This window comes from Trichomycterus rosablanca, chromosome 14 (assembly GCF_030014385.1).
Source record: "Trichomycterus rosablanca isolate fTriRos1 chromosome 14, fTriRos1.hap1, whole genome shotgun sequence".
In the NCBI taxonomy this organism is placed as follows: Eukaryota; Metazoa; Chordata; class Actinopteri; order Siluriformes; family Trichomycteridae; genus Trichomycterus; species Trichomycterus rosablanca.
This window is the reverse complement of record NC_086001.1, coordinates 4,620,286-4,633,901: the sequence shown is the minus strand read 5'-3', so window position 1 is coordinate 4,633,901 and position 13,616 is coordinate 4,620,286. Positions and strand designations below refer to the sequence as shown.

The following is a 13,616-nucleotide window of genomic DNA, read 5'->3' as shown; positions in this document are numbered from 1 at the left end:
CTGTGACCTGTTTAAGATCAAAACACTGAATACACAGCGCTTAACACACAACGACACACTGAAACACTCAACAGCACACGTCAGAGTCCAGGTTTGTGTAAAACACACACATGCGTTTAATAGCTAATTGATGCAACAGTTTTTGTATGTTTCTGTATGTCGCTATATGACACGTCGTTGTCGAAACAGGAAGACAGACAGGAAGTGGAGTGTCAGAGCGGTTGTTTGCTCGGTGTAAAACGTGCTTGAGAGAGGAAACAGAAATTGTGTGTAGCGTTTAAACTCTAATGTTGAATTATAGATCCAGACTGACCGCTGTTGACCAGACAGTCTGTAACAGTGTGTCCAGTACAGGAGGTGTGATGTGCCATGGCCAGAAGGACTCTCATCAAACTCTTCGTCCTCGTCTTGCTTACCTTCATTATATGCCTGCCTGAGTTCTTTCCTTCCGAAAAAGGTAACATTTTTGTGTCGATGTGATTTGTTGGATGCTTGGTATGGCATGTTGTGTGTGTGTGTGTGTGTGTTTACCAATATGAACACATGATGTATATATGTTGGCCGTGCAAGACTTTAAAGGATTTGATTGACAGTTATTGCCAAAAATTATACAATGAAGAACCCGTTCTTTTAACTTGAGCATCCTTTTTTATGCATTTTCTCCCCAATTTCCTCCCGATTTAGTGCACTTAATTTTGTCTTCCGGTGCTGAGAGATACCAGATTGCATCCAAGGAGAGCACGTCGCTGTACACGCCTCTTCCTAAACATGCACAGCCCTCCTCTTTTCGCCCCTGCATTCTGCACAGGCGTCTCTTCTGCCAATCAGGGTCCTTACACAGCATATGAAGACCCACCCACACACACATAGTTCGTCCCCCACCCTGCAGATACGGTGGCCAGTTGGTATCTGCTGCAGGCATTGCCAATTATGCCTGCCAGATGGCACCCAGACGACCGGTGGCAACACTGAGTTTTGAACCGAGGAGTTCAGAAACTACGTGCTGGTGTGCTAGCGGAATATCCCGCTGCGCCACCTGGGTGCCTAACTTGAGCATCCTTGATTTTAATATTAACTGTGTACAAAAAGTTTTAAGCTTTATGGCCAAAAGTATGTGGACACCAAATCTATTTATTGAGTTCCGATTCTTAGCCACACCCATTCCAAGCGAGCAACTAAAATCAGTTACACAAAATAAATCGCATGCTTTCAACTTTGTGGCAACAGTGTAGGGAAGGTCCTTTCCAGCATGACTGTGCAAGGTCCAGAAATACAAAAATGATGAGTTTGGTGTGGAGGAACTCCAGCAACCTGCACAGAGCTATGTCCTCAAACTCTATTAAACACATCTGGGATGAACTGGAGTTACAATTGTGAGCCAGATCTGCATATTTAGGATTATATACTGACTTACAGTATATCCACAAAGTCCACTGAGTTTGCGCCAAATCTTGTGAAAAGCCTTTCATTAGCAGTGAAGGCTGTGAGGAGGAGCAACTCCATGCTTTTGGAAAGGTATGGCCAGCAAACAATCAACAGGTGTCCACAAACCTTTGACCACTTAGTGTAGTAAAAGCCTCAAAAGCTCAAAAGCCAGTGTAAGAATTCCTTTTATATTTTGGTTGGTAACGTTGAGGGTCGGGGGAGTAGTAATCGGTCGTGTCTGAGAGACTGAGAGACGCTTAGCGCCATCTGATTTCCACCTTAAACTCAAAGAAGCTTTAAGGGGAAGAAGATTTTCATGTGATGATGATGATGATGTGAAAGCAGCGCTGCATCAGTGGCTACACGCTCAACCAAAAACAGTTTTATCTGATGGTATTAAAAAGTTGGTATGACGCCTTCAAATAAAACATTGTAATAATTGATTGATCACATGTGGTTTGTGAATTTTCATTTCTGGATTGTTCTAATACAATGTTAGTATTAAACTATTTAAGACGATCATGCTCTCTTTCTTCAGTATCACAGATTACGTTTCTCTGCTCACCGTTTGATCCTTGTGACCCACCCGGCGGGCGTGGCCATCATGACGGAAAGGTGTATACGGTGTTGGACTACGTCAGTGAAAGTTACGCCCTGTGCGAGGTGGAGCCGAAGAATGCAACCAATCGGGATCAGGCGCTTAACGAGTGGTTTGTTTGTAAGACTGAAGCTGATCTGGAGGGTCTCCGTCACAACGCTTCGATCTCAGGTGGGATGTGATGATGTCCAAGAGTTCACTAAAAATATTAGTAGTACATTATGTATTAGTGGGTGTTCAATAACTGCATCTATGATAATACTACCATCACATATATCACTCTATGGTAAACAAGTAATAGTCCACTTTATCACTTCATTAATCAATTCACCAAACGTAGCTGTCGTACATGTCTGTAGCCCTGTGGAATATAAATCTCACTCTACCTGAACCCTATTATCTGTCAAGCAGTCACCTTAAAGTTCCTACAGAAACAATAAATTATGTTCTAAGTAAATTCCAACAGTACAGAGAAAAAATAAATGCTTGTTTTGGGCTTCAGGACCCCACTAAACCACAGCGAGAGTCATTATTTATGAATAAAGGAAATTTAATAATCGAATTTGACACAGCCAAGGACTTGGGTCTTTTTTGCCATTTGTCCCTCAATTTTCTCCCAATTTAGTTGTATCCAATTTCCTGATTGCATTACACTAAACTCCACTCTGAGGACTGAGGAGAGCCGTGACTAACACACGCCCCCTCCGACATGTGTGCAGTAGCCGACTGCATCTTTTCACCTGCATGAGGCGGGTTCATATGCGGATCAGCGTTGTGTACAGAGAGACACACTCTGATCAACGCATTATTCCTCGACTTTGTGCAGCACTATCAATCAGCCAGCAAAGGTCGTAATTACATCAGTTTTGAGGTCCCCTCTTTGCCTTAGCTAAGCTAAGTGTTCATAACTCTGCAGTAAGAAAGAGACTAGTCCATTCTAGAATAAAAATATATAAAGGTAGCAACTACAAAACCACTGCTAGCAATTTGCAAAAATCATATGGACCTCTAAACCTTTTGTTTTATGGATCAGCCAATGGGAATGTGGAGGTTTTGCACCAGAAGGGTCTCATTATATCTGATAAAAAGCAGCTACAGCAATTTATACCAACAGAAAAACATTGTGATGGAAGTGTAATTGTGGGGGGAAGGGGGTGAGGGGGAATCTTTTCTGCATCAGGATCTGAAGCACTTGCTGTTAATGTTGGAACAATGAATTCCAGTCCCTAAAAATATAATGGCATCAGTTGGTTAGGCAGCAGAATACATTTACATTTTTGGCATGTAGCAGACGCTTTTATCCAAAGTGACTTAGAGCACTGTGACAGTATACAAACTAAGCAATTGAGGGTTAAGGGCCTTGCTCAAGGGCCCAACAGAGGCAAACTGGCAGAGGTGGGGCTTGAACTGGCAACCTTCTGATTACTAGTTCAGTACCTTAACAGTATCATTTTTAAAGAGGTTTTTGTTTGCTTTTTTGTTTCAGAAATCGATGTGGAGGTTGTCTTGATGCTCCAGACCATGGATCTGGCTTATCAGAACTTCACAGTGTCTGGTCATTTCAACCATACTGGACTACACATTGAAACCCAGCACAACATCACACTACTCAACTGCTGTGGCCAGTTCCAGCCAAACAGCCAACAACTAAACAAAGTCAGGACTCCATCAGGGCTCTCGAGCTCCGGCTCGGTTCCTCTAAAAGCAAGTGGTTCAGATTCAGACGGCTCTTCAACTGAATCGACTCACATGAAGCTGTCAGAAAGGAAAGACTCGGCCTTTAATCCCAGACAGTCAAACAGAAGCCATTACTTTCTTCAGCTGAAAGAAGTTCCCAAAGCACCAGATAATGCAGGTGAGGTCGAAACCCATATCACTTACTTTTACATTCCACACTGTTTAAAATCTGAATGAATAAAATACAATTACGAGTCTCTAAAACACAACCAATTACTTCTCCTCCCACGCTCTCCGTTTTCCTGACCCTCGTATATCGTCTAGTCAAGCTAGAAGGGTTGTGCCACTGTCAGACAGTCCATGAGTTCGACCTATGCATTTTTTATTAGGCGACTGTAGCTTCACTCCCTTCACATGCCAAGTTCCAGAACATTCAGGATACTCCCTTGAGATGATGGCCCAGATATTCAATGCGATTTCATGGCTTCCTGTCTTTCCTCTCATTTTTCTCCTCCCTGCCTCATCCCTCCTTATGAACTGAGTAGCAAGGTTAGTCTAGGCCATGTTTCAATGCGGCTTGCCATTTCGGCTGGGAGGACGTCAGCACCAGGTTCATATCTCACCTCCGCTGCTGATTTACTGCAGCAACACTTTCTGTTAATCTGCTGAGAGTCAACCTGCTGCAAAGTCACAAGTCCTTCAGACTGTACAAGACATTTATGGATAGAAATCTGGTGAGATGTGTATGAAATCAGACACGATTTAGTTACAGGATTAATAACTAAATTCAGTCTCGATCTGATCTGTTCTCAGTGAAGTGGTGGAGTGGTAATGCTGTTGTGTGGTTGGTGCTTGTACTGATCGTGATTGGATTGGTCCTGCTCAGCACTGGGGTCCAGATCAGGTGCTGTCAAAGTAAGTGTCTTTAAAATTTCTGGACATGATGATGTGTGAAAGGATCCATTACTGACTGTCCTTCTTAATAGAAAAGCCAGTGGTGGTTTCACCCCCAGCAAATCAGCCTGCAAGTTTTTCCAAACGCAGAGTAAAATGTGAGTCTTTTTTAATACTTTTTACAGTTGTAGCTTAGTGGTTAAAGTACTGGACTAGTAATTTAGAAGGTGGTGGGTTCAAGCCCCACCACTTCCAGGTTGCCACAGTTGAGCCCTTGAGCAAGACCATTAACTCTCAATTGCTTAGACTGTTTACTGTCAAAATTGTAAGTAGCTTTGGATAAAAGTGTCTGCTAAATGCCTTTAATGTAAATGATACTCTATATTGCCAAGAGCTTGGATTTGGGGGGTGTCAACCAAACCCATTGCTAACGGGTTTATAAAATCAATAACATACTAAAATATATGCAGCTTAGCTCAGACCACTTCTCTGAACGTAGTCAACAAACTAGAGGGGACACCAACAAAGTGCCACTAAAAAGGCTGTCCAACAAAGTGGCAGAAAGTCTTGTGGTCTGATGGTACCTGAACCTCTCAAACAGAATTATAAATGAGTGACGTGTGGGGTACATCAGCCTGGTAATAAGATCCCTGCCATAAAATATCGTGGTGGTAGCCTCCCTTATGTATAGGCTATTTAGCAGAAGGCACTGACAGGATTTTGTGGTCAGGATTGATGCGGAAATGAAAATTCCACAGTGCAAAGTGGTCTGCATAGAAAAATCTGGGAGGATTGGAAAGAGTGTTTGTAATACAGCAAGACAAACACCTGAAGCAAGACTGAGCAAATCTATAGAAAATGTCATGTCCTGATCTTTTAATCCTATCCAGCAGAACCTCATAATTGCTGTACACCACCACTTACTAATTAACAAGGCAGAATTTTAAATCTTCTTAAAGAGAAAAGGACCAAAGTCATGGTAATTGAATATCTTATTGAACAAAAGTAATAAAAACTGTTGACGTTTTGGCTGTTTATTTTTTTAATTTAAATTAAAGTCTAAATCAAAGTCCTATAGCTGAACTGATTAAATCCCAGATTATCATTACTCATTAGAACAATTGTTTTCAACAATTATCATCACAATAACCCAGGTTATCATTAGTTCTGTGGAAGAAGTGTTAGATGATAAATATTTTATAAACACTGCAGACTGAGTATTGCATTCAGTAATTGTCTCTCTCTGTTTTTCAGCTTTAAGTGATTTGCCTGATTCCATGTCAATGTTCGATACACAAGGTAAGCACATGTTTACACACTATGTGGTCAAACGTTGTGGACACCTCTTTACATTATTGAGTTTAGGTGTTTCAGGCTCACCCCACTGCTAACATGTACATAAAATCAACTAAATAACAAATAATATTATTATATGCATCCAATTTTGTGGCAACAGTTTAGAGACGTTCCAGAGTGACTGGGCCACTGTGCATAAAGTAAAGTTCATATGGAACCTCATGGTAGATAGAGAGATAGACATAGACAGATGGACAGACAGATAGGCGGACAGACAGATAGGCAGGCAGGCAGGCAGGCAGGCAGGTAGACAGACAGACAGACAAATAAACATATAGATAGATAGATAGACAGACAGATAGATAGACAAATAAACATATACTGTAGATAGATAGATAGACAGACAGACAGATAGATAGACAGACAGATAGATAGATAGACAGACAGACAGATAGATAGATACTTTATTGATCCTGGAGAAAATTGGTGTGATGAGTTTGATTTGGAGGAACTCCAGTGTACTCCACAGAGCCCTGAAATCAACAACATAAAACACCTATGACCTATGGGATGAATTTTCAGAACAATGGGTACTGTTATAGCCACAAATTTTGGGGTTGGGCAGGGCACTACATGTTAATACACATGGTTTTGGAATGGGACATCCAACAAGCTGCCAGTCAAGTGTCCAAATACTTTTGGCAATTTTATGTATTTGCTTTAATGCTTCTGTGTGGATTTGAACTTGCCTGCATCTTTTCTTAAGACTTTTCAAAGACTTTTCAAGCACGAACAGAGAAACAGCCTTTTCTTCCATTTCCTTTGGGCATTTCCAGCTCTCTGAACTACAGAAAAAACGTGTATAAATAAATAAACAGAGCACGGTTTGGAGATTACATGGAAGCACAACACAGAAGTTTCAGTCTCTTCAGACAGATGTTTTAGAGAAGAAAGTGTTAGGACAGAGAGCATGAACACAGTAGTCCTGCTTTTAGATCTGACAGCCTTTAAATGTCTTTGTGAAACGTCTGTCTGCAGATAAGAAAAGGTTCCAACAGAGGACTTTACAGAAGACAAATCACTCCAGAGGTAAGAGGAAGACATTGTGTTTAAGTCTCACTATTTTAAAGTAATCCTTCATCCTCCATAAACCCACACTGGGCTTTATTATGTTAAGCTAACTGAGTTCAAAAGCAGAGATCAAAAACAAGAATCAGATGTCTAGCTTTGATCTCGGGGATCCAGAGATTTGATTATCACTGTATCGTGTCAATCAAGTCGAGTTTCTGTGGAACAGCAAAGAAATCAGAGAGCACTTTCCAGGCCAGAGCTGGATACCTGGTTTTAAGACCTGTGTATAATTGTGTTTACATCGTTATGGTCACAGCAGACACAGCAGCGCTGCTGGAGTTGTTAAATACCGTGTCCACTCACTGTCCACTCTGTTAGACAATCCTACCTAGTTGGTCCACCTTGTAGATGTAAAGTCAGAGACGATCGCTCATCTAATGCTGCTGTTTGAGTTGGTCATCTTCTAGACCTTCATCAGTGGTCACAGAACACTGCCCATGGGGTGCTGATGGCTGGATATATTTTTGGTTGGTGGACTATTCGCAGTCCAGCAGTGACAGTGAGGTGTTTAAAAACTCCAGCAGCGCTGCTGTGTCTGATCCACTCATACCAGCACAACACACACTAACACACCACCACCATGTCAGTGTCACTGCAGTGCTAAGAATGATCCACCACCTAAATAATACCTGCTCTGTGGTGGTCCTGTGGGGGTCCTGACTATTGAAGAACAGGGTGAAAGCAGGTTAAAAAAAGTATGTAGAAAAACATATGGACTACAGTCAGTAATTGTAGAACTACAAAGTGCTTCTATATGGTGAGTGGAGCTGATAAAATGTACAGTGAGTGTAGAAACAAGGAGGTGGTTTTAATGTTATGGCTGATCGGTGTAATTGCAAACCCATATTCTGGGAACAGGGTTCAGACCTCACATCCAGTCTCTTACTGTGTACAGTTTTGTGTCTCGGATTTTCCTTCACCTTCTCAGATGATTTAGATGGTGGACTGGTGGACACTGCTTTATGTTGTTCCTTGTTAGTAGGTGGTGAGAAATGGAATGATAGTGTGTTTCCCAGCGATGCAACAGTCTGATGTCCTTATATTCCTGAAAATAAAAGTCACTAAAGATGAAATGATTAGTAAAATAAAGCAGTTAGTGAGGAGGAACAAAGTGGTTACTGAAAATAAAGTAGTGACTATGATGAAGCAGTTAGCAAAGATGATGTGGTTAATGAATAAGGAGTGCTTAATGAATATAAAGACATTACCAAAGATGAAGCAGTGACTAAATACACTCTATGGCCGAAAGTATTTGGACACCTGACCATAAGTTTGTTGTACGTCCCATTTCAAAAATAAAATAATTTAAAAAAATTAAAATAGAGTGACCTCTGTGTGACCTGTTCTGCTGGAACAACAGCCACTCTTCGATAAAAAAACTTCTCACAAGACTCTGTGTTCCTTCAGTCAAAAGAGCTGATTTGTATGGCTGGATGCTGTTGTTGGTCAGGAAAACCTCAGTTGATGTTCCAGTACCTTCCAGAGCTGTTGAGTGTGGCTGAGGTCCGGGCTCTCTACAGGACACTTTCTTCAGTCATGCTGGAACAGGAAAGGGTCTTCCTTAAACTGTTGCTGCAAAGTTGGAAGCGTATAATTTCCTTGTGGCTGAAACACATGAGTTCAGAAATTAAAAGGGGTGTCCAAATAATTTTGTCCATATAGTGTGTACATACAGTAAATGTTTCACTGCTCATTAGTTTTATACTAAGAAGATTTTTGGTGTCTGGGTTTTACAGATCAGTTCCTTCTGGTGTTTCAGGAAACGTACAGGAGAGGTAAAACACGGTTCATTTATTTATTTATTATTATTCTGTAATTTGCTTCTGACAGACAATATCCATGAACGTTTCTAATGTAGACTGTTTTTCTCTGATTTATCTGTTTAAACAGCACTCTCTCCAATCCAGGAAATGTCTTTGACAGGTATGACCTATACAAACTGCACTACATGACCAAAAGTGTGTGGACAGCTGATTATGAGGTTGTTGAACAACACATTTCAAGACCATGTATTCAAAACCAGTACTGTGGCCCTCAGCCCCTGTAGCTACTTTAGTTCTTCTATACAAAACATGACCTGGTGTCCACATACTTTTGGCCACATAACAGACCATGACATTTTAATACTGGTGCATTTCAGTATCTGTTTGTTTTATTATAATAATTTGGTACCTGACTGCATAGTTGCTGGTGTAATGTGTGTGTGTGTGTGCGGGATGTTAGATGTTGCTGTGGATGAAGATGATAAAGAGCAGAATGATGATGTGATAACAGATGAAGGTAAATAAACGCTTTACAAGAAACACTGACCATAGAAATCTTGCAACAGGGTTAAACAGGGTGAACTGATCTCCTGGTTGGGTTTTATTCCTGCCTTGCATCCAGTGTCTTCAGGTGACACCAAAAGCACTGCAACTCTGACCACATTAAGTGATTGCAATAAATGAATGAATGAATGAATGAATGAATGCAACAAGTTATTAAGTAAGAAAACAATCATTACAGGACATAGACTGCTTTATCATTTGTTTATTTATTTATTTTGCAAGGCAGGAACACACCACGAGCCACGTATTTTATAAAGTCTCCAAAATATTTAAATAATTAAACCCAAGCTGCTCAGGTGGCGCAGCATGTAAAAACACACTCTGGAACACCAGAGCTGGAATCTCAATTACATCGTATCGAGCGGCCACATGAACAACGATTGGCCTGTTGTTCAAATGGGGTGTGGTAATAAGCCAGATAGGGATTTTCACATAACTAATGCAATTACGACTTCTGCTGGCTGATTGATGGTGCCTGCACAGAGATTAGAAAAGAGTGCTCTCAGGGTGTCTCTCCGTACACAGTGCTGATCCACATTGCACTCGTCAAAGTGTAGGTGACGAGATGAATACGGCTGCTTCCCATGTGTCGAAGGGGGCGACAAAATGGGGAGAAAATGCATAAACAAACTTATAATATATATATATTAGGGCTGTCACACGATTAAAAAATTTTATCGAGATTAATCGTGATTAAAGAACAAAATTAATCGTGATTAATCTCGATTAAAAATTTTAATCGTGTGACAGCCCTAATATATATGTATTCATCTCAATTAATCGCAAACTAATAATTAAGCAAAATTTGAACAGTTATGCACATTGTTATTGCAAGAACGTGTTTACCAATAAAACATTCATAAAATATGATAAAATTATTAAATCTAAATTCATTGTAGAAAGCACATTATCTGACAAAAGTGAGGATCTTTTCCTGTTTATAACCCTGATACTGAAAACAGGTGCACCAACCATCATGTTTTGATCTAATATAAGGCATCAATAAAGCATCAAAACACAGATATGATTATTTCATAGATCTATTAAGAAAACCCTTTAATACTGTGTTTGTGCAGAAAGAATACTGGGAAATACGTATATTGGGAAATACGTAATATGTTCTAAATTACCATGTAAACATCTATAAATACCTGAAACAGTCAAGTTAGCAGACATTATCTATAAGTAATTGACTGTAGCTATAAAAAAAAGTGTTAATTAAAACAGTCCATGTAAACTTAGTCCATATAAATATCAGATACGAATGTGTTTTTAGAAAACTACAAACATCACAAATATAAATCATGTTTATAACCATGTGATAGAATAACCTGAATAAACTGTAGAGATGAAACATCACACAGAGTTTCACTTCTCACCGGAGGGAAGGAGGCGGAGATATGCGGTTTTGATGGACAGCTCTAGCAGCCAATGGAAATACTCGTTACAGAGCATGCGTGATTTCATTCATCTTTTCATCAACACGTAAAAAAAGTGAAAACCGCTAAAAGTAGTTTATCATCGGACAGTTCATGCGCTTTACATCCTAAATCATCTGAAATACAGTTAATTACCACCGAGACACACATGTACAGTGTATCACAAAAGTGAGTACACCCCTCACATTTCTGCAGATATTTAAGTATATCTTTTCATGGGACAACACTGACAAAATGATACTTTGACACAATGAAAAGTAGTCTGTGTGCAGCTTATATAACAGTGTAAATTTATTCTTCCCTCAAAATAACTCAATATACAGCCATTAATGTCTAAACCACCGGCAACAAAAGTGAGTACACCCCTTAGTGAAAGTTCCTGAAGTGTCAATATTTTGTGTGGCCACCATTATTTCCCAAAACTGCCTTAACTCTCCTGGGCATGGAGTTTACCAGAGCTTCACAGGTTGCCACTGGAATGCTTTTCCACTCCTCCATGACGACATCACGGAGCTGGCGGATATTCGAGACTTTGCGCTCCTCCACCTTCCGCTTGAGGATGCCCCAAAGATGTTCTATTGGGTTTAGGTCTGGAGACATGCTTGGCCAGTCCATCACCTTTACCCTCAGCCTCTTCAATAAAGCAGTGGTCGTCTTAGAGGTGTGTTTGGGGTCATTATCATGCTGGAACACTGCCCTGCGACCCAGTTTCCGGAGGGAGGGGATCATGCTCTGCTTCAGTATTTCACAGTACATATTGGAGTTCATGTGTCCCTCAATGAAATGTAACTCCCCAACACCTGCTGCACCCATGCAGCCCCAGACCATGGCATTCCCACCACCATGCTTGACTGTAGGCATGACACACTTATCTTTGTACTCCTCACCTGATTGCCGCCACACATGCTTGAGACCATCTGAACCAAACAAATTAATCTTGGTCTCATCAGACCATAGGACATGGTTCCAGTAATCCATGTCCTTTGTTGACATGTCTTCAGCAAACTGTTTGCGGGCTTTCTTGTGTAGAGACTTCAGAAGAGGCTTCCTTCTGGGGTGACAGCCATGCAGACCAATTTGATGTAGTGTGCGGCGTATGGTCTGAGCACTGACAGGCTGACCACCCACCTTTTCAATCTCTGCAGCAATGCTGACAGCACTCCTGCGCCTATCTTTCAAAGACAGCAGTTGGATGTGACGCTGAGCACGTGCACTCAGCTTCTTTGGACGACCAACGCGAGGTCTGTTCTGAGCGGACCCTGCTCTTTTAAAACGCTGGATGATCTTGGCCACTGTGCTGCAGCTCAATTTCAGGGTGTTGGCAATCTTCTTGTAGCCTTGGCCATCTTCATGTAGCGCAACAATTCGTCTTTTAAGATCCTCAGAGAGTTCTTTGCCATGAGGTGCCATGTTGGAACTTTCAGTGACCAGTATGAGAGAGTGTGAGAGCTGTACTACTAAATTGAACACACCTGCTCCCTATGCACACCTGAGACCTAGTAACACTAACAAATCACATGACATTTTGGAGGGAAAATGACAAGCAGTGCTCAATTTGGACATTTAGGGGTGTAGTCTCTTAGGGGTGTACTCACTTTTGTTGCCGGTGGTTTAGACATTAATGGCTGTATATTGAGTTATTTTGAGGGAAGAATAAATTTACACTGTTATATAAGCTGCACACAGACTACTTTTCATTGTGTCAAAGTCTCATTTTGTCAGTGTTGTCCCATGAAAAGATATACTTAAATATCTGCAGAAATGTGAGGGGTGTACTCACTTTTGTGATACACTGTATATGCCAAATAAAAATAGTTAGATTAAAAATTTTAATCTTGATTAATTAACGCGATTAACGACAGCCCTAATATATATATATATATATACAGTATATGAGAATTAAACCCAAAACCCACATGATTTCTATATTAATAATTTTATTTAAAATAATAATAAATCATTTAAAATATGTTTTATCATTAATATTTTTGCAGGATGTGATTTGGATATTCCATTAACACCAGCACACATCCACTCAGACACCTTCAGTAAGTCTTTTCAATTTTTATTTTACTTTTGCCTGATTAAGGATGCTACAACATGATCTGTAAATACACAATTTTAAAAATATGAGGGAAAAATGTTGAATGATTCTGTTTTTGTTTCAGCTTTCCTGCATCATCGTAGCCACCCGCCCACCGTGGACTTGACTATGAAGACCATGAGCTAAACTGCACTGACAAGATAGCTGATGAGCTAATCTGCACTTACTGATGCACTTACAAACTTATACTTATAACTAGCTGCTTTTCTAACCAGCTATTGCATTTTATAAATATTCAGCGGGGGTAATATTGATAAAAATGCAAAGCTATTATGCTAGCCCACCATCGCAGAGAACCTGGATCGAATCTCACCGGTGCTATTTGCCAGCCAGGAGTCTATACTGACATGACTGGGTGTATCTCGAGTGGTTAAAGCACTGTGGTGGATTTCTGCTCTGCACCCAACTGTTGTTCCATTAAAACTATTCAAAAATGGTACCAAATTTTTATGAATAACTTACTAAAGTACTTAGACGTACTTAATAAATGTTTCAGACTCTTGGAAAAGCTGATTCTCACAATTTCTCAGCTGCTTGATTTTCCTCTCTGTTTTACTTTTAAACTTGTGTTACACAAGTTTAAAAGTAAAACAGAGAGGAAAATCCAGATAAACACAGATACATGTGGAGCTTTCAGACTGAATTTGATGCTTATTCCACACAAATGCAGATTCATCTCATATTCACACTTTGATGGTGTTTTACTACACTGCTCAAGCCGCTCA

The 13,616-nt window shown here is 40.4% G+C and overlaps 1 protein-coding gene across 1 annotated transcript; it reads left to right on the top strand.

Moving 5' to 3' along the window:
- Positions 1-369: 369 nt before the first annotated feature.
- si:dkey-192k22.2 (uncharacterized) lies at positions 370-13,380 on the top strand. Its single transcript, XM_063009179.1, has 11 exons — positions 370-457; positions 1,964-2,194; positions 3,510-3,878; positions 4,687-4,752; positions 5,849-5,893; positions 6,929-6,979; positions 8,758-8,796; positions 8,912-8,944; positions 9,245-9,301; positions 12,782-12,835; positions 12,956-13,380. Exons 1-11 carry the CDS (start codon positions 370-372, stop codon positions 13,015-13,017), a joined length of 1,095 nt encoding a protein of 364 aa, XP_062865249.1. The 3' UTR covers positions 13,018-13,380.
- The last annotated feature ends 236 nt before the right edge of the window (positions 13,381-13,616 follow it).